General features: G+C 44.2%; 1 protein-coding gene across 1 annotated transcript in view; it reads right to left on the minus strand.

Annotated features, from left to right (window-relative positions):
• LOC121146264 (MFS-type transporter SLC18B1-like) overlaps positions 1-18556 on the minus strand; it is a 32083-nt gene extending 13527 nt beyond the window's left edge. The window contains exons 1-7 of the mRNA XM_040965656.1: positions 18487-18556; positions 18117-18256; positions 13449-13544; positions 13073-13146; positions 10886-11033; positions 10112-10268; positions 708-844 (exon numbers count right to left, since the gene is read on the minus strand). Of these exons, the coding sequence (XP_040821590.1) occupies positions 708-844; positions 10112-10268; positions 10886-11033; positions 13073-13146; positions 13449-13544; positions 18117-18256; positions 18487-18556 (822 nt within the window). The remainder of the gene's footprint in view (positions 1-707; positions 845-10111; positions 10269-10885; positions 11034-13072; positions 13147-13448; positions 13545-18116; positions 18257-18486) is intronic.
• Between the last annotated feature and the right edge of the window lie 1737 nt (positions 18557-20293).

Below are 20293 nucleotides of genomic sequence, written 5' to 3' on the forward strand. Positions count from 1 at the left end.
GTGTTCAGAAAGCATGAAAATTACTATCTTAGAAACTTCATGGAAAGTTGAGCTGATAATCTTGTTATTTCACTGCAGCAACTTAATAACATTGTTCACTTAGGACTCCTTATAGATACATAGTAAGTGTCTAATATAATTAATGGCCATACATGATGATTAATTTTATTGCATCATCAATAATCTTTCTTCCTAACTATTTAAGAACAAACTTTATAATACCAAACTCTTGAAAAGTCAACATTGACTTTTCAGCACTGGAGTCTCTTAGTTCCTTTCTCCTATTCCAGACTCATGCAGTCAGCAGTGTCCTATTCTGAAAAACACTCTAAAAATTGAGTGGATCCAAAAACAATCTGTTACAGAATAACCTCCCAACCCCAAATGGTCTTAAGCACCTCATGCCTCACTGGAACACAGAGGACCATGTTCCTTGTTCAGCAACACAGATGAGGTCCATGTTGGCTCTACAGGGCCATTAGCAAGTCATGGGAGAGAGACCAATGTCCAGCCCCTTTAGCGAAAGATTGCACTCTTCATTGAGTCAGATCCCTCAATCATAGGGACATGACAGAGGAAGGCTATCCCGGTATGCAGTTCCCCATCTGCCTCATTTTTACATCCACTCAAAAGTCTTATCTTGGTATTCCATAAAGCAGGGCCCAAGAACCAGCAATTATGTTCGCATGCCACAGCAAAGAACTCACCTTCTCCAAAACAAAAAGTGACAAAGTCGGATCCAGGAAGCCAAAGCATGAGTTGGTTGACATAATGACTAAGGCATTCAGCACAACCTTGGGTAAAGTGACGAGTTTCCAGAAGGAGTGTTTACCTACATCAGCCTCTTTAGGGTAGAGTGGAAAAAGAAAAAACAAACATGCAAGAAATAAACATAGCAATGGAAATCTCTTAACTTTGTTTTAGTTCCTTTTGAACAGAAACACTGGTAAGGCCATGTCCATCTTGTCACACAATAGCTGCATCTTTGGGCTTGCTCAACACTACATTATCATCCATCCACATTCACATGTGTATTCTTCAAATCTAGAGGTCACATTCAATTTTCTTAAAACTGATTTCCCAAATGCAAAAGGCAATGAACCAGAATCAGACATGAGGGAGACTAGACTACACAGCATAACCTAGAAGGAAGGCCTTCCCCAGAAAGGATGGAGAACATGCAGTTCGACATGGTGTTTGGGAGAGGTGTCACGAGAGCGTCAGCAAGGAACAAGGTCCTTAGAGGAACTTGTGTTATTATTAATTACTTTGTTTTCTGCCAGCAAAGCAAACACCATATTGAAAGGTATGCTACTGAATCCTGTGTAGATTACATCTGCATTCAAGTTGTGCACCTAACTTACTTCCCATCAACAAAGTAGTAACCCAACTTCCTCACTGTCTCAAAAGCATCATGCATGGCTATTTCCAAGCCTATCGTCATTTTGTTTGATTCCTTTGTCCTGGCAAGTTATCAATTGTGTTTACTCAGAAATGTTTGATTCTCGTTCCTAATTAATAATTTTTTTTTCCTTTTTCAGGCTTTCTACTGCATTTCTAATCTGTACTATATAATTTACCACTGAAACTATATTTCCCTTTGGGTTGTACACTACAGTTTCAAGGCTTTCCGACCTTCCATATAATTTACTGAGCAAAATCTCTACCGAGGCAGACACCATACAAAACACTGGGCACACAGAGGTAGACACGACAGACTAAGATCCTGTCCTATAGGAAGTTAAAATGAGGAATTGAGGGAGCTAGGACAGGGTTAGAAGAATCTGGCAGAACACGAACAAGCACTGCCTTAAAACCTCAGAGAAGACTGCACAGAAAGGCTGTGCAAAGCGCTTCCATGTAAGCTGGTGCAGAGAATGAGCCTGAAACGAGCAAGAAGGGAAAATCAAAATCAGGCCTATGATCCAGAGACTGAGCGGGAAGGGAACTCTGCTGTGCAAAGCAAAACAAAAGGAAAAAAGCAAACTTGGACGATGGAGATTGGGGCAGGCCTGGCGATGCCGTGAGGTGCCGACTCAGAGCAGGTGGTGATGTGATCGTGTAGCGCCCGGTGAAATACACCAAGGTGTCTGAGGAATCATGGCTCCAACAGGATTTAAAGGGATCTCCGTGGCCATGTGGAAAATGCACAGAAGATCACTGGCTGGGAGGTTGTTAAAGTGATCCCATTGGAGATGATAACAGCACCAGAGAATGGCTGCTCCATGATGGTTGGAAGTAGTCCTTGTGTGTGCTTATTTCTTCCCCAGCACTGGTATAGATTGTTATTCTACAAAATACTCACTGAACAATGATCAAGTATGAGGTAAAGCTGAAGAAACTCAAGAAGTAATGCTTTAAGTCCTACACGTAGACTTGTTCAGGTTACAAAAGATAAAAGTTGATCATTGGTGTTGCTGGGAACCAAGTCACAGCACACCAGGAGCTTCACTACAGAAACAGTACTTCAAGATGACAGCACCACCGTGTGGCTCAGTGAGGTATTGACAGAAAGGAGATAGCTGAATTTCAAACTGTATACTTTCCATGTCTATGATTTCCTTTAAAATATAAATTGCAAATGATTCTAGTTACAATTCATCAACGTAATCCTGCACGTAAATTTCATTGTTCATTTACAGTTTAAGACAAAGCAGTATGCATATTCAGTCCCATTCCATAAAATATAAAAGGAGAAAAGGGGTTATCACAATAGCCTGATTAAAAATCTATGGGGGCTGGCACAGTGTTTCAACAAACTAATCATCTGCCTGAGGCGCTGGCATCACGCATGGATACTAGTTCTTTTCCCAGCTTCTCAAATTCTGATCCAATTCTCTGTTTATGGCCTGGAAGGCAGTGCAGGATGGCTCAAGTCCTTGGGCCTCTCCACCCACATGGGAGCCCCAGAAGAAGCTTCTGGCTTCGGACCAGCTCAGTTCCAGTCATTAAAGCCATTTGAGGAATGGATCAGCAGATAGATCTCTCCTTCTCTCCATCTCTGTAAATTTGTCTTTCAAATAAGGAATGAACAGTTTGCCTCAGTTTTTTAAGAAGACAAAGTAAAGGAAACCTGGGCTTGTTCAAGTGACACGTAGAAAAATAAGATGGGAAAGCTTTCAAAACCACTTCAATGTGGTATTCCTGTTGCTTCCTCCAAAGTCAGATACACCCTTGAATGCACATCACTCTAATTTAACAAAACTTGCCCTAGCAAGTCGCTGCCAACAGCAAAAGAAGTCAGATGGTTTTCAGGTGTAATGGGGGAAAGACGACAGCTGAGCTCTGCAGTATAAGTTACTCAGCATCCGGCCTAATGATCAATACAGTTCAGAGAACCTCTCAAAAGGATTGCTAAAATTAATTTCTGCAGAATGAACAGGGTAAGAAAAGTGGGAAATATGCCAGTCATGTGACTCCTCTATTTAAACCTATCGCTAGACCCACCGCCACCATCGTCCAAGGACACAGGGGAGTTCAACCTCGGGGCCTGGGTGAAGAGAGCTTCCTGCAGCCTATCAGCTGCTGCGAATACCCAAAACCAGGTTGGACTCAATGCTTCGGGCCCTGGCTAGAGCCACTACCACCACACAGAGAGCGAGTCCTGGGCTTTAGGGCGGCCAGTGTGCCAAGTGGCACCAGGCTCTGCCTACTGGCCACCCAACAGGGATCTCTGGGGTCTTTGGGATGTGGAAATGCTGCCTAGGCACATCCATGAATGAGGCCATTATGCATGTTGGTGAGGAGTCAGTCCTGAGGGACTCCCAATGGCAGGGTCACTTTACTTGAATGTGAGCATGGGTACTGGCCCTGGCGCTTTGAGGGGAGCAGCAAGACAATCTGTATGGGTCAGATTGATACACCATCCTACGTGAGTCCTGTGTAGGATTTGTTATAACCAAACAACGCTGACAACCACATGACAGTCCATGTGAAAGCTAGGGCTGGGGGCCTGTCTAGCAGGGCTAGATCATAGTACTTGACAGAATGTCAGAACAGGGGACAGATCACATTAGGAAGGGCCATGACACTAACCAGCACACAAGTGAACCATGTCCAGGGGTATATTTTGTGAGCTATGTATGGGCCAAATCCTGTGGAAATAGAAGTCCCGTGGTTAGCTCAAGAGTTGGGGTGGTGAAGGTCTGAGCTAGGTGTGACCATGGAACCTGCCATCACTCATGGGTACAGGGATCAATGAAAGTCTGGGCTGGTTAAGGGAGCAGCACCTGCATGTGCATCCAAAAATAAGGATGGGGCTGGACCGGGCTGCAACATTCACCAGTTCATACAAGGCGAAAATGGAGGGGCAGGCTATGCCAGGTGATGGCCTAATGCCCACTGGCATGTATGAGATCTGGGTCTGGGAGTGGGTCAAGTGGGGAAATTTGGGAAACTCTCCTACTGGGTCATAACTCTCAATGATGATCACATGGTCCACGCCTGCGGGTTGGACAAGCTAGACAAAACAGCTCCAAAGACTGGCTAATGTGTGGATTGATTATGAAAGGGGGCCATCCAAGCAGAGCCAAGTAAACCTTAGTTCACAAGCAAGAACAGAAATCAGGCTGGAGCACAGGTTATGCCAAGCTACGCTCTTACACCTGCTAGTCTGAATGAGTCAGGGATGCTAGCCCACAACATCGAAGGCAAAAGCCAAGAGAGGTGAGGAGCTATGCCGGGAGCTGGGTCAGAGCAACCACTGGCATGCACATGATCTATGGTTGGGAACAGGCCTGGTTGAGTAGCTAAGAGCACACTCTGGCTGGGTTCGGGTTCCCACTGGTAAGGATGATGCCAGAATGGGGATTGCATTCTGGTCTGGATATGACTACAGTGTCCCTTATTACAAGTGTGGACTTGGGGTTGGTGCACCAACGTAGGTGTAGGAGGGACTAGGCTAGGTCTCTTCCCCTACTGAGCCATGTGTGAGCAGTGTTTGGGTAAGAATGAGCCGTGGCTGTGCTGAAACATCCAACAGTAAGAAATGGAATGTGTTGAAAGCCAATCAGGAAAGGCCACTGTTCCTGCCAGGACAGCATGTGGACTAAATAGGGTTGGCCCATGGACACCCTGGTATATGCAAGATCTGGCATTGGGAGAGGTTCTGATTGAGGAGTCCCTGCAGGTGAGTGCAAGAACCACGATAGGGAGCAGCCTATTGGCATACATTTGGCACAGGTCAGGGGCACACCAGGCTGAACCAGTTCACATCACCTACTGGTGAATCCAACAACCAGCACAGAGTGTGGTCCAGCCAGGTTCAGTAGCAACACATACCAGTAGTACACATTATGGCTGGGACAGGGCTAAGCTGTGCCCCCACCAGCTAGAGCCAGAATTGTGGGTGGGCTGTGCCGGGCCAGACACCAACTGGCAAAGGCAAGGTGGGCCATGCCAAACTGGATTGCAGCACCCAACCAGTACACGTGGAAGCCAGGGGGTGAGGGGCCAAAGCTAGTAGGGGGAAGGTGGAGGGTTCCCCTGCTGGACAGCCATTCCCATTGGAGAGCGTGAGCTGGGATGGGAGCAGACCAGACCAGGCAGGGCTACAATACCTGTGGGCCTCATGCGAGCTAGATCAGGGAAAAGCCAGGCTGGGCTAAATGTTGCTACTGGTGCAAGCATAAATCAGAGTGGGTGAGGGTTATTGGGTTTTGCCACAGCATCAGCTGGCAGATGAGCCACTGGGGGTTAATTCTGTCAAGTTAAACTGCAGAACCACCTGCAAAGTGCATGATGTGGGAGTGGACCCAGTAGGGAAATAGTGGGTACTTCCCTCTTGGGTTATCACTCTCACTGGGGAGCATGAAAACCAGGACTGGGGCACGCATGGCTAGACAGATGGTGGCACTCGTTGGCACTAGTGTGGACTGCATAGTGGAGCTGGTTGTGTTGAACTAGGCTTCAATGCCCATTGACATGTATGAGAGCTGAATGGGATGTGGGGCAGACTGAACCAGTCTGCTGTATATATTGGCAAGCACAGGAACCAGGGCAGGGGGTAGGTCTGGTGGGGGTTTTTGTGGGTTGCTCCTACTAGGCTGTAGCTCGAACTGGTTTATGTGAGAGCTGAGTATGAGGTGGGCAGAATCAGTCTAGACTGCAACACCCATGAGTTCATGGGGAAGATAAGGCTGGAAACAGAACTGACCCAGCAAATGCAACCACCAGCAGAGGCATAAGCTGACTGGGACAATGGACTGTCCCACCCTGGGCAGGCAAGACACAGAAGAATCAGGTCTGGGGTCACTGCAGACAAAGATTTTTTGGGGATTCTTCCAACTAAACTGCTGATGCCAGAACCACAACCATGAAGAGAAGTGCAGGTTCCATGATCTGACCATGGAGTGCATGTGTCAAAGCTGAGCCTCCTCCTTGGTTCAGATGGAGCAGTAGACAGCATATCCAGGTGCACATGGAGGCTACAGCAGTCCATCAGAACCTGCAGAGGGCACCTGGTACCAAGACAGAGGATGGAGGATAGAATAAAGTGAAAATCTGGGTAAATGGAGACTCTAAGGTGAACTATGTCAGTCATTGGATCTGGAGGGATTTCATCGTGCTTGGAATGGAAAGATTGGCTGCAGTTTAGAACTGTTGAGCTATCAAAGCCACTTGAGCAGTGCCCTCGGAGCATGCCTCACCTTAGGGATCCTGGAATGGGTGGGAGGCTTAGTGGGGCTTCTCCCTTTATCTCCCCGCTTATCCCACATACAGAAAAAAAAATGTGTAAATAATGGTCTCACCCACTTTCCTGTAGTCCTGACCCTTTCTGCCCTAATAAACTATGTAAAATTCTTTTTAATATTAAATTAACATAATAAAAAAGAAACAAAAGTAAAAAATAAATCTAACACTAGCTCCCAATAGATTTCAGGATGAAGGTTACATTTCACAATATGTTTTTACCCTAAGTTGACAATTAACAAACACGTATATTTGCAGTGGAAAACATAATGCTTTGATATATGTATATATTGTGAAATGGCTAAATCAGGTGATTTAATGAATGTATTCTAGTACGTGCAATTTTCTGTGCTTTTATTTCAGGTCTACTCGTAGCATTTGTGTGTGTGTGTGTTTTATTTACGGTCTACTCTTAACAATTTTCAGCTTAGGAGACTTCCCTCTGATCCACAGTTCTACTTTCTGCAACCTGAAAATATGAAATGGAAAATTCCAGAAACAAGAAGCTGATTATGCTTTAAAGAACTTTTATGGTGCATTATTAGAGTTGTTCCATCTTATCAGCAATTGCTAATTTCTGCTGTACTTAATTTAGAAATTAACTTTAATCATTAAGTAGATATGGGTAGGAAAAACCATAGTGTTATCAGGGTTTGGTACCCTCTGCAGTTGCAAGCATCACTAGAGATATTGAAATACATCCCATGGATAAGAGCAGGCAACCGTATTCAATATACCAGTATTAACTGTAGCAACTTGAGCTTAATGAAGGATTTCAATAAGAGGATTGGCTTGCTCATGCCTACTTTGGAAATAGTACTTCAGAACAGGACAAACAGGTACCAGCAACATGGCCTAACGGCTAAAGTCCTTGCCTTGAACATGCAGAGATCCCATATGGGCGCCGGTTCTAATCCCGGCAGCTCCACTTCCCATCTAGCTCCATGCTTGTGGCCTGGAAAGCAGTGGAGAATGCCCCAAAGCCTTGGGATCCTGCACCCGCGTGGGAGACCTGCAAGAGCATCTGACTGCTGGCTTCAGATCGGCACAGCACCGGTCATTGTGCTCACTTGGGGAGTGAAATGAATCATCAGATAGAAGATCTTCCTCTCTGTCTCTCCTCCTCTCTGTATATCTGACTTTGGAATAAAAAGAAATGAATCTTAAAATAAAAAAAACATAGAAGGCCCTGTGAGCAGATACTAAGACTGAAGCAGTGGGACTCAGCTGCCGTAAGCAAAAGCCATGTCGCCTGAGCGTCTACAGGAAGATAGGGTAGGTAGAATTTGGAGAACATTAAATTCCACCTATAACACAAACTCTTCCAAAACAATTTTTTTAAAGTACTTCTACATGAGAACAATTCAATCTGTATTCACAGCCTTAATAGTATCAATCCTGTGGATTTTTAAAACCATATTTTATACACCCAATCTAAACAAAAGATATAAAAGAAAGTTTTCAAGAAAAAATTTTAAAAAAGAAGAGTTTTCAAACTGTTTGTTGTTGTGGGTCATGAAAATTCCAACTATCTCTGCTTTTGTTAAGTTCAGTCATGCTGCAGGGAAACTTTAGAAATAATTAAAAAAAAATGAAGAGAAATGATTGCTCAGTAGCTAGGTAGGTGTGGCTGAAGGCTACAAGGGACAGCGAGTGTGGAGGGGAGAGACAGGTGAGAAGTACCGGACAGGCATCAAGGGTAACCCGTGCTGGGGCAAGTTCAACATCTAATCACTGAGATTCTCAATATGCAGCTGAACTACAAGCTAGTTAGTATGTCTTGGCAAACGATGTAGGAAAGAGTTAAAAGTGTTTTCTCCTTGCTGCGTGAGACTCTGACCCGCTGTCTATTTCTTAATTATTAGCCAAGTATTCAGCCAACAAACCTAGGCACAGCCAGGAATGTTCATCCACAAACCTCGAAGGAGGACAAGCACCACCGTGTGGCTCCCCGTGGTACTGCCTCTCCAGCTCCAGGGTCCCACTGGGATGGCCAGATCTGTCCTGAGTTCCTGCCAGCAACTCAAAGGGCCTACCTGTAAGGAGTACCATGTTGCACGGCAACCTTACTTACAATACTGTAACTCTGGTTGTAAACTTTATCTTGACAGAAGCGTCCAAAAATGAACTCTAGTTATGTGAGAAAGAGGTGTTGTGTGGCTCTCCAAGGTGCTTGTAACCAGTGTGTCCCTCCTGTAGATCTGGCAGCAGTTCCCATGCACATACCACAAGGCAGGTTGACTCCTCCTGTGAGGCATTAACTCTGCAGCCAGGTGATTGCCACGGCAGCCTCAGGTGGCTCCGTGCCCTTGCACCTGAGCTATGCTGTGTGGGCAGCTGTAGAAACCTGTGGGAGGAAGCACTGGCCTTACCCTCTATCTGCCTTCATTAGAAATGTACTTTCTGAGTCCAATGTGATAGCCTAATGGCTGAAGTCCTGGCCTTGAATGCACTGAGATCCCTTGTGGGTACTTCACTCATGTCCCAGCTGCTCCGCTCCCCATCCAGCTCCCTGCTTGTGTCCTGGGAAACAGCCCAAAAACTTGAGACCCTGCATTCGTGTGGGAGACCAGGAAGACTTCTTGGCTCCTGGCTCCCTATCGGCTCAGGTCTGGCCTTTGTGGTCACTTGGGGAGTGAACCAGAGGATGAAAGATCTTTCTCTCTGTCTCTCCTTCTCTCTATAAATCTGATTTTGCAATAAAAATATATAAATCTTTTTTAAAATGTATATTCACTTCTCTGCAACTGGGTGTGTACAAAATAACATAAGAATTATTCGTTATGGCTTTTCTTCTCCTTAGCAAAGTGAAGTAGCCCAGGCTTTTGATTACAATCACACATGTGCAGGAATACATTTCTATATTTTATAATATGCATAATTGGGTGATGTATGTGCTTCGGGTTTATGCCAAATATGCATGATCAACCATATTTGGTTTCAAAAATATTTTGGAGCAAAGTAAGTGGACTATCTGAAATACTTGAGCAGACAGAAATACTTATGAAACAAGGCTATTTCTTAGGGGAAATTCTCATTGAAGTCTGTGTATCACTTACTGCCTAAGAGACATCCTGGAACCTCTCAGAGCTGGTGGCCAACGTGCCCCACAGTAACCTCCTGCTTTGGCTATTTAGTTCAGTTCATCAGTACATCTAGATGGCATTACAGATGGAATCATTTTGAAGCAGACATTGAATATTTGATTGTTCTAAAGGTTGGGAAGAATCTGTGGTATATAAAAATTCATATAAGACAACTGCCTATAAAAATCTGGAAAAAAAAAAAACCAGCTGCTTCATGGAACTCTAAAAAGCAATTGTTCACAATCTTGACTAAACTGAGTGTGTAGTAAACTGGTCCCCCACAAAGGCATACTCAAACGTGAGTGTCTCAAAGCAAGCGATAAAAGCAGACTTACCATAATTGGGTAAAATACACATGTTGAATGGCACCATCAGGAGGACGAAACAGCCCAGAAAAATGAAAGGCAACTCATAGCCAAAGGATTGATATAAAAAGCCACCTAAAGGGGGACCCAGGGCTAGTCCTAATCCGGAAAAAGTTTCAAGACTTCCCTGAAAATGAGCAAAAAGAAAACAAGACTGAGCTAATTCATTCCATTTGAAGAAATAACCAATGAATATGTAGGCAGAGACACTTGGTATGTGGAATGCCTGAAGCGCATGGCAGAGTGCCTGGCTACAGCCTGGATCCGCTGCTTCCAGCACTAGCATCCTACTGGTGTGCCTAGGCAGCAACCAATGCTAGCTGAAGTACCTCAGGTACTGCCATCCAGGTGAGAGACCCACAGCCAGTGTCAGGCACTTGGCTTTGTTCTGGCCCAGGTGTAGATGTTGTGTGCACTTGGAGAGGTGAATTCATCTATGGAAGACCTTGGACTCTGGTTTTCTTTGTGTGTCTCTTTTCAAACAAAATTTTAAAAAACAGAACCAGCACAATGGCTTAATTAGCTAATTAACCCCCTTCAAGCACCAGTTCATATCCCAGCTGCTCCACTTCCCATCCAGCTCCCTGCATGTGGCCTGGGAAAGCAGTGGAGGACAGCCCAAAACCTTCTGCTACAAGAAGAAATCAGAAGAGAAAGTGATAACACCGAAGATAGAGAGAGGATGCCAGTTTTCATCTGCAAGGTCAATCAAAGGAAATTTTCAAAAGCGTGTAAGATACGTACCAATACTGTAGCTACATTATTTGGAAAAGCCTTTGCGATGATAGAAGAAGAGGCAGTTATGGCTGCACTAAAGCTCACTGCATCCATTATCCTCACCAGAAAACACAGAACAATAAATATCGGTCCATCTGGCACTTGATCCAAGACACTAAAATGCAATAGAAAGACAAGTCTTAAATGTCAAGCTGATTTTTATTTTTTCCCCTAATTATTCCCATGGTATTCACTCATGGTTATTACAGTAAGCTGTCTTAAGAACACGTTTTTAAAGAGTGGCTCTGTTACATTGGGTCTGACACAGTAACCTAGTGGCTAAAGTCCTTGCCTTGCACACGCCTGGACAGGATCCCACATGGCTGCCAGTTCTAATCCCGGCTGCCCCACTTCCCATCCAACTCCCTGTTTGTGACCTGAGAAGGCAGTCCAGGATGGGCCAAAGCATTAGGACCCTGCACCCACGTGGGAGACCTGGAGGAAGTTCCTGGCACCTGGCTTCAGATCAGATCAGCTCAGCTCCGGTTGCTGCGGCCACTTGGGGAGTGAGTCATTGGACAAAAGATCGTCCTCTCTGTCTCTCCTCCTTTTTGTATATCTGACTTTCCAATAAAAATAAAATAAAATCTTTTTTTAAGAAAGAGTGGCTTTGCTACATTTTCAATAGGAGGCAGCCACTGAGGGTGGTGGAAACAGTTTGACTCATGACAACTTAGTTTCCCTTTTATACTGACATAGTTTTCCCCTAGATAATAATACTAAATAACTTTTTTGACTGTCCCTTGGTGTCATTAGCTTCAGGACCCCCAGCAGAAACCAAATTCCACAGATGCTCAAGCTCCTTATGTAAAATGAACTAGTATGTGTATGCAATCTATGAGCATCCCCTCTATATTTTAAATCATTTATATCCTAGTTATAAAACCTAATACAAAGTCAATGCCATGAAATGTTCTTATACTATGTTTAGAAAATAACACAAAAAAATATCTTTACATGTTCAACACAGGTGCATTTTTTTTTTTATTAAAAATGCCTTCTAACCATTGTTGACTGAATCCCTGGAGGCAGAATCCACAGAAACAGAGGTTAAGTGTATGCAGAGTTCCCAACAAGCCACATTTACAAGTAAGGATTTACCTTCCGAGATCTCTCATACCATCAAAAGAATGAATGAATGCAGAAAATAGAACACCCCGCCCAAGAAAGAACAAAATCAAATGAACAAACAACAAAAACTTTCCAGTTACTCTAACAGCCTCCTTGACTTTATTTCCCCATAATCTTACTGCACTCTCATCTTCCTCCTGTGCCCACCCCCACCAACACGTGCACAAGCTCTTCCCTATTATTTGTCATTATTCTACTGGTTTATGGGCTCTAAACTTCAAGATGTTCAGAGCTTTTTCCCTTCTGGTGCTCATTTTCCCTCTCTCTGGAAATAGCAATGGGGAAAAACACTTTGCACTGTTGTGAAGTGAACATGTGACCTGGTGCAGCCAATGAGAATATTTTCCTTCCTGAGTTATAATACCAATGAAGCAGGATGCGTCAGCAAAAAAAAAAAAAATTTAGTCTAGGACTCTCAGGGAGCTATCATGAGAGTGTCACTCTCTTCCTACTGGCACCGCGGGGGATATCTGACACCAAAAGGAGAGCCCTCAAGTCCAAGAACGAAGAAGACAGCAAAAGCTGGGCAGCTGAGAAAGATTTCTGATGGCATTAGACAGCACCTGTGTCCTGGCATTTTGACTTGATTGCTCAGGAAAGAAATCCACTTTTCTTCCAAAAGCCAAAAAGGTTCCTGTTACTCAGCAAGTGAGTTCACTTTCTGTCATTCACAATCACAGAAATCCTAAAGTGTAGGTTGAGAAGAGGTCAGTGTGCTGGCTCAGTGCTGTGGCCATATGGTGAGCATCAAGCTGATGGAAGATCTCTCTAAAGCTGTCTTTCAAATAAAAAATAAATTTTAAAAAATTGATAAGCTTGCTGGCTTAACAGCAATCCCTTTATAGACTTTTGTTAAGATCGGTGTCATTCATCCCTGTTCTCTTCTCGTCCAATTCCTCCTCCAATGGTCATAGGCTGTGCATTCAACAAACAATAGCATCCACAGATTTAAAGCAGTCATTAACATTTGAAACTCAATTACTAGATATATGGACATTTCAAACACATCACAGCATGGCTTACCCAAAGAGAACTGTAACTGCTCCTGAGACAAATGTTCCTGCTACAAACACAAATTTTGCACCAATATGTGCAAGCTGTAACAAATGCCAAAGAAAAGTGGTAAGTTGATGACTTCACCAATACTACATTGACATTAAAAAGTCCACTGTGTTATAAAATCTAGACTTGGGGAAGATATGTACAGTTAATATATTATTATGATCATTTCTTCTGGAATGGCTTATACACATGGAAATAGTTAAAAATTCATCTCTCTTAAGGATGAAAAATTTATGAAATTGCACAGGTCATTATTATTATAATGTTCTGAATTTGCAAACTTACAATAATTCATTTTATAACTTTTAAATTAAAATGCACATACTTTAATACTTACATATTTTCCAAACACCAAAGATGACAGCAAGTCAAACAAAGCATAACATCCAAAGATCATACCAATCACAGTATTGCTGGCTCCCTTCTTTTCAGCCTTTAAACAAACCAAAATGGGAAAAATGTTTGAAAGACAGACTTTGCACTGTTGTGAAGTGAGCATGTGACCTGATGCAGCATGGAAAAAAATGAGATCAAAGTGGCATCTTCTTGTGAATTTTCTTGGGGGAGTCCTTAAAATGCTCAGAGTGACAAAGAACAAGAAAACTAGGCATGAAATGGACACGAAAATAACTCACTCCTCACATCCCTAAGTGCTAGCGGGCATGACTATAAACAAACCCAAAAATCTTCGGAGGAAGAAATCTGGGCACTATTTCATAGTCACGGGACAAGGCAAACAGCTGCTCTAGATGCACTTCCTTCTCAGTATCACACTTAGTTCTAGAATTGTACACTGCTAAAAACAAAGAATGCTTCCCAGTCACGAAATTCAAGAATAGGAAGTTGCATGAGCTGGCCCTTGGGTCATCCACGACCCATTCAGTCTCTGCTTCCAGCACTAAGGACAACTACCTGACAGTGTGGAAAGATCCTGCTTGACACCACAGAGCAGGAAACACGCTCCCAAACACCTCGCTTTCTCCTCTAACACCTGCCACAGTTTAGCTCCCATCAGCCATAGCTGTCAGTGCTACAGTCTTGCTTTTTAAGCAATGAGCCCCCATCATTTGCTGCAGACTATACAGTATTGATCCTGAGATATGTATTATTGTGATAGATAATTGAACATATAGTCAAGAGCAGAAATAAGCTTTAACAAAACTTTTTGAATTCTGAAAATATAGCAGATCCTTACTTCAGTTTCCAAGCCATAGCACCATAAGGACTTAGAGTATGATTTAATTTCTTCAATCTGGGATAGGCAATGGATCATACAATGAAGTCAAAGCCTGAACAATGCAACTCTGTGGCCTCTCAGACAGCTAGCAATGACTGACTGAGCACCTTCTAGATGTCAGGTGTTGTACCAGCCGTGATGGCTTATGGATAGAAAAGTCCAACTGAGATGTATCCTTTTCACAGAGCTTCCGATTTCTGCCAGTAACTTTCCTCTCACTGTAGAAACCTGACTGCATGACCACAACCACAGGCAGACATACGCAGACATACACACACACACATACACACAGACACTCACACACACTCACACTCACACACTCCCTCTTATTTCCTTCAAAAGCCAATCTCTACAACAGCTCTAATCATAGTTCTTTACCTATTCTCTCTAATAATTTTAAGATAAACTTTTCCATTCCTCCCCATGTAAACATCTCACTCTCATTCAGTCTCTGTTTCTTTCAAGGACATCTTTTTTTCATGTTAAACTATGCTTCTTTAAATCGGCCCTACATTTCTGAGAGTACCCTGTCACAGGAGACCAGATAAGTGAAGTCAACCACAAGCTGACTTCAAGAAGGATCCCACTCCTCTAGGAAGGCACCAGAGAGGTGGTCCCAGAGCCTCTAGTGGAGGAGAGCAGAACAAATGGGTCCACAGCACTGCAGTAATTACTCAGGAAGGATTTAAACCCACAATTCCACAATCTTCAGAACTGTGTGTTCTCCTCTAGGGTTCCAACTACCACATGAATGAGATGCGAGATTCCATTTTTCAAGATAGTCTTCACCACATCCCAGGTCACAGTAAGAGTACACATGGACCACAGTTTTTAACTACAGAAAGCTCTTGTTCCTCAAAGTGAAGGAACTGCCAGAGTCAATTAAGCCGTAAGCAAAATATTCAATGAAAGATATTACATTATCAATATACTTAATAGAGACAATATGCATGTAATTTTTAGAACACAATAGTGGTTATGGAAATAATACTTACTGGTTCTCACTATCGTCCAGAAACTCTACTGTGGTGATCTTATGTATTGTATGCCCACCAGTAAATAGAGGATACACAACAATGCTTCAAAAGGTTGGAGGGAAATCCTCATTATCTTTTAATCTCTTTTCCACAGACTTTTTTAAACCATCTCATATTTTTCAAAATCCACATTCATAGATTAAAGACACAGATTTGCAAAAGTCAAGCAATCATTGACTCACTACATTCTACATCAAGTCCCATATCCACTGTGCAAATGCAATAATAACAGAGAACTCTCTCGAACCACATGCCTTGGCAGCAACTGAACATTTCTGGGGACCTGCTTACAATGGGAGAACAAGATCAGATATTAAAAACGCTTTTGGGTCGGTTCCAGGACATAGTAGGCTAAACTCTGCCTGTGCCACAAGCATCCCATCTAGGCACCGATTGGTACCCTTGGTGTTCCACTTACAACCCAGCTCCATGCTTAAGGATGGGAAAGCAGTGCAGGGTGGTTTAAGTCCTGGGACCCCAGAACCCATGTGGGAAGCCCAGGAGCTCCAGACTTTGGATTGACTGAGCTGCAGCCATTGAGGCCATCTGAGGAGTGAACCAGACCGATACATTGATTCTCTTCCTCTCTCTCTCTTTAACTCCATCTCTAAATAAAAATAAATAAATAACTTAAAAATCACTTCTAGTTCACATGTAATGCTATGACAAAGGAGAAGCAGGACAGAAAAAATGATGAACAGAAGTAAGAATCACGTACTTGAATTTAGAAAGAAGGTCTTCACTTTTCCTTTGCCCTATTAGTTCTAACAGTATGCATGAACACGCAGGATTAAGTGTACAATTTTTTCAATGTATTATCAACCTGAAGACTTTAAAAGAATCAAAAAGAAGAGTCCACCCTTGTGCTACAACTTCTAAAGTCCCGTCTCCTGAATTCATTTTCTTTCCTTCAGCCTGCTTCTCTACAAGCAAAAGCTGAAAAGCTCACACCATAGCCTGGCTTTCCTTTAGTTGTACTTACCTAATTCCAGCTAAACCAGGACATGCACATTCAACTGGTTGATCCCTTATAATTCTTCTAATTCCAGGGGCTCCCATTATTAATATTTTACCAAAAAGCAAATCTTGTCACTCTACTCTGCTCAGACAGCTCTGACAACTTCCTGGTGACTCAGTGCTGGGTGTGCATAGCAGTTCCAGGCTGCACCACCCCACTCCCAGGTCAGGCCAGACAAGCTATGTGCTGTTCCCCATGGCCATACCATTCACTTGGCCATATCTGCAAGTTCTAGAACACCCTTGTATCTGCTATGCAGCTTTGGAGCTACCACCTCTCAAGAGCCTCTTTAGGTTTCTCCTGTGAGGCACAATAAGCCATTTCTCTGACAGAAAATTCACATAGTCTGCAACCATTTGTTACTGTTGTTATTGCTGTTCACATTTCTTCACTCCTAGCCAATAGAGGTACATGCGCTTGACCTTTTTTCCTCCCTACCACATACAGTGTCTGGCACAACCAAGAGTAAGAGCTTGGAAAATTCCTTTGTGATCAGAACTGAACTGGGAATGTCACAACTTCTGAGAGTGCTTCTTCATTTCTGGTGTGACTGACATTCTCATTATCCTACCTACGGGGGTTGTGCAGGGCCAAAACGCATAAAGGAGTGGGATATACATTAAAAGCAGAGCTACGTGAGCATAAGTCACAGGGTCCCTTCAGCAAATAGTGACTTTGGCCTTCTTTGTCACATGCAGAGAGAAGGCCCCTATGTTATCAGAGTTCTTAGAGGCCTAAGAAGCTGCCAGTGCACTGTGAGCTGAGACTTTGGCAAACAGCAGAAAATGAAACACACAGACCTCGCCTTGTTCAGGCCAGTCCTATTCCATTCGTATAAGTATCCCCCTGATCCCCAGAAGCCAGTTCTTGGAGACCACCTGTGCCTTCAACCCTAAACCCAAGGCCCACGTAAAAGTCTATAATTAGAGGAACTAGTCAACATTACATATCTGAAGGCCTCCTTGTAAAAACATGACAATTAAAGGCCATGCCAGACTCAAGCATGAAAAGAAAATTTAATGCAGCAGTACCTCCTAATTTCAAGATGGTAATAAACAAAAACTCCTGGAGACAGAGTTACTCTGCTAACACTCTCCTGTTGCTGTAACATTCAAATCTCCATTTCTAGTACCATTCCTCTTGTTCCACTACAGAAACCAGGTAAACACCTGGCAAAGTAAGTGCCAATGAGAAGGCTAATTATATTTAGATGAATCTCCTCCCAAGACATATTTTGACTTATATTGTTATTTATTTCAGAGGCAGAGACAGAGATCTTCCGTTTACTGGTTCATTCCCCAAATGCACAACAGGCAGGCCAGCACAGTGCCAGGAGCCCAGACCTCAGTGCGAGTCTCCCACATGTGAGGCAGGAATCAAGCACTTGAATTGTCATCTGCAGTTTCCCAGGCAGCCCATTGACGGGAACCTCGACAGGCAGGAGAGAAACCAGGACTAAGGACCTGAACCAGATGTTCCAATAAGCACTGCAGGTACCGTCAGGCACTGTGCCAAGTGTCTGCCTCCACCTGCCTCCCCAAGATGCTCTTTCCATTCTTGTTTTTTTTTTTTCCTGCATCACATATCCTAGGAGAAATATACTGCTGAAGTTCCATACATCATCCATATTTACATTTCACACACTGTAGGAAACAAGTCATTCAGACGATGTCTTCAAAAGTTGCAGTTCAAAAGGATATAAAAGTGTCTTACCTCCTTGGGGAAGAAGGGACCAAGGATGGCATAGCCCATCATGGAACTGAAGTTCACGGACGCTACAGATATCAGTACAAAAAGCTGTTCTTTGGAAAACCGCCTGGGTGGCTGTCCTGTATCGTCTGCTGGGCCACCAGCTTGAATGCAAACAGGCTGCAATTACAGGCGTGTAGTTGGGGCATGTGATTCCAGAACCTGGATGAAGCACTTTGAAGATAACTTTGGTTGAGCAGAGGGCTATTTTACATACAACACATTTGAGCTAGGAGAACACCACACTTGTTCATCACTGTGATTCTGAAAATACATCACTTTCTACTTCTACACTATTTCCAATGAAATTACCAAGCCATCTGGTCTGTTTCACCTTCACCTTCAGTGCACTTGGGAAGGATGAGGCGCTGTGGTGATCTCCCGGAGGCTGCTGTCAAGATCATGGCCTTGGCTTCCTACACTACAGACTCAACAACACGTTAAGCACAGCCATGTGTGCTGTCAGATTACGAAGAATTCTAGAGGTACCGGAGTCAACTGACTTACAAAGATGAGAAAACAAGTTAAATCACTCAACTGCCAAATTAACAATTAAATAGCATGCTCCTGGAAAGACAAGTCTCACAAAAACATGGATCAACTTTTTTTCTGCCCTGATTACTAGTCTGTTACATCAATTCATGGAAGATGTATTCCCAGGGATAAATTAGCATCTTATTTAAAGACACCAAATAAATTACTCTGAGCTTCACACATACCAGCAACTTCATCAGCTGTTTTCATATTAAAGATCTGGGAGTTAATGTTTAGAGAAATAGATTTGATTTTTTATATTTTGTTTTTTTTGCCACTGTAGTCTAGAAAAAAGATCCCTGCCCCCTGCTTTCCCCCCCCAAAAAATCTTTAAATAAAATAACTCTCCATATGAGGAAGTGTTAATTATCCTTGTAAAAATTTTGGAATAGAAGTAGGGAAATCCGAGGAAAGAGACAGGAATACCTGGGACTGTTTTCAATTTGCATAATGGATACGTATTTGATATCATTCTCAAAAGCAGAGCCACTGGGAAGAAAGTCCTTTAGAGACAGTACCGCATCCAGTACTCGAACTTTACCCCTTCCAGAAAGAAAAGACAGGCTGGCCGAAAACCGGCCACAGGGCCCAGCCTTTGCGAAGCCCTAGGAAGCTAACCAACCTAAAAGCAATTCAATCTTAAAGACCACCAGGCCTGAGGCACCGGCGAGCCTGGCCACTGCTCTCCTTCACCTTCTGGTGGGCGCGAGCCCTCGGGATTCTCCTGCGCGTCCATGTTCCGAGTGGACTCCAGAGCCGTCACTCCAAGCTCCACGTTCCCACCACAGCCCGGCCTACGACGAGCCGAAGGACCAGCGGCCACCGCTCAAGCCGGTCATCTCAGCTTGCGGCGGGCAGTGGACGGTCACGTGCTGCCCGCAGGGCTCAGGGTTCTGCACGCCCTGGGAGGCGGAGCCGAGGGAAGGGGAGGCGACCGGGGGCGTGGCGAGGCGGCCGGGGGCGTGGCGAGGCGGCCGGGGGCGTGGCGAGGCGGCCGGGGACGTGGCGAGGCGGCAGCCAAGAGCCAGGGAGGCCAGGGGCGTAGCGAGTGGGCAGGGGGCGGGGCTAGGAGACAGGGGCGGGCAGGGACGGGACGGCCGGGGGCGGGGCAGGCGGCCGGGGCGTGGCGTGGCGGCCGGGGGCGGGGCGAAGCGGCCTGGCCAGGTGCTGCAGGTTCTTTTCCTCTCCAGTAGCTTTCTGCATCACAATGGTTGTAGCTGTTGCTGTTCTTTGTAGTTCCTTATGAGGAAAGTGGAGGGGAAACGAAAATAGAAAAGGTCAAGTCTATATTTAATAGAACTAGGCACACTTCTACTTTCAAATAAGCCCTGTTGATTCCAGCTAGGAGTCAGGAAAGAAGCTTCTACAGGCACAGGAAAAATAGGCAGTGCCTCAGTCAAAACAAAATCTTTCAAAATCAATCGTTATTTTCACCTGAGTGAGACAGTGTTTGCAATCACTCAGACCAAATACCAGCTAGTGGGAAACTGACTGGTGTCAACGTGGAGAACTGCGGGAACAGCTCGAAGGCTCAATTGGTTAATCCTGCCCCTTGCAAGAGCTGGAATCCCAGCGCCCTCTGGTTCCAGTCCCAGCTGCTCCACTTC

The sequence above is a fragment of the Ochotona curzoniae genome, unplaced genomic scaffold (assembly GCF_017591425.1).
Source record: "Ochotona curzoniae isolate NIBS_2020 unplaced genomic scaffold, NIBS_Ocur_1.0 scaffold_3890, whole genome shotgun sequence".
Classification (NCBI taxonomy): Eukaryota; Metazoa; Chordata; class Mammalia; order Lagomorpha; family Ochotonidae; genus Ochotona; species Ochotona curzoniae.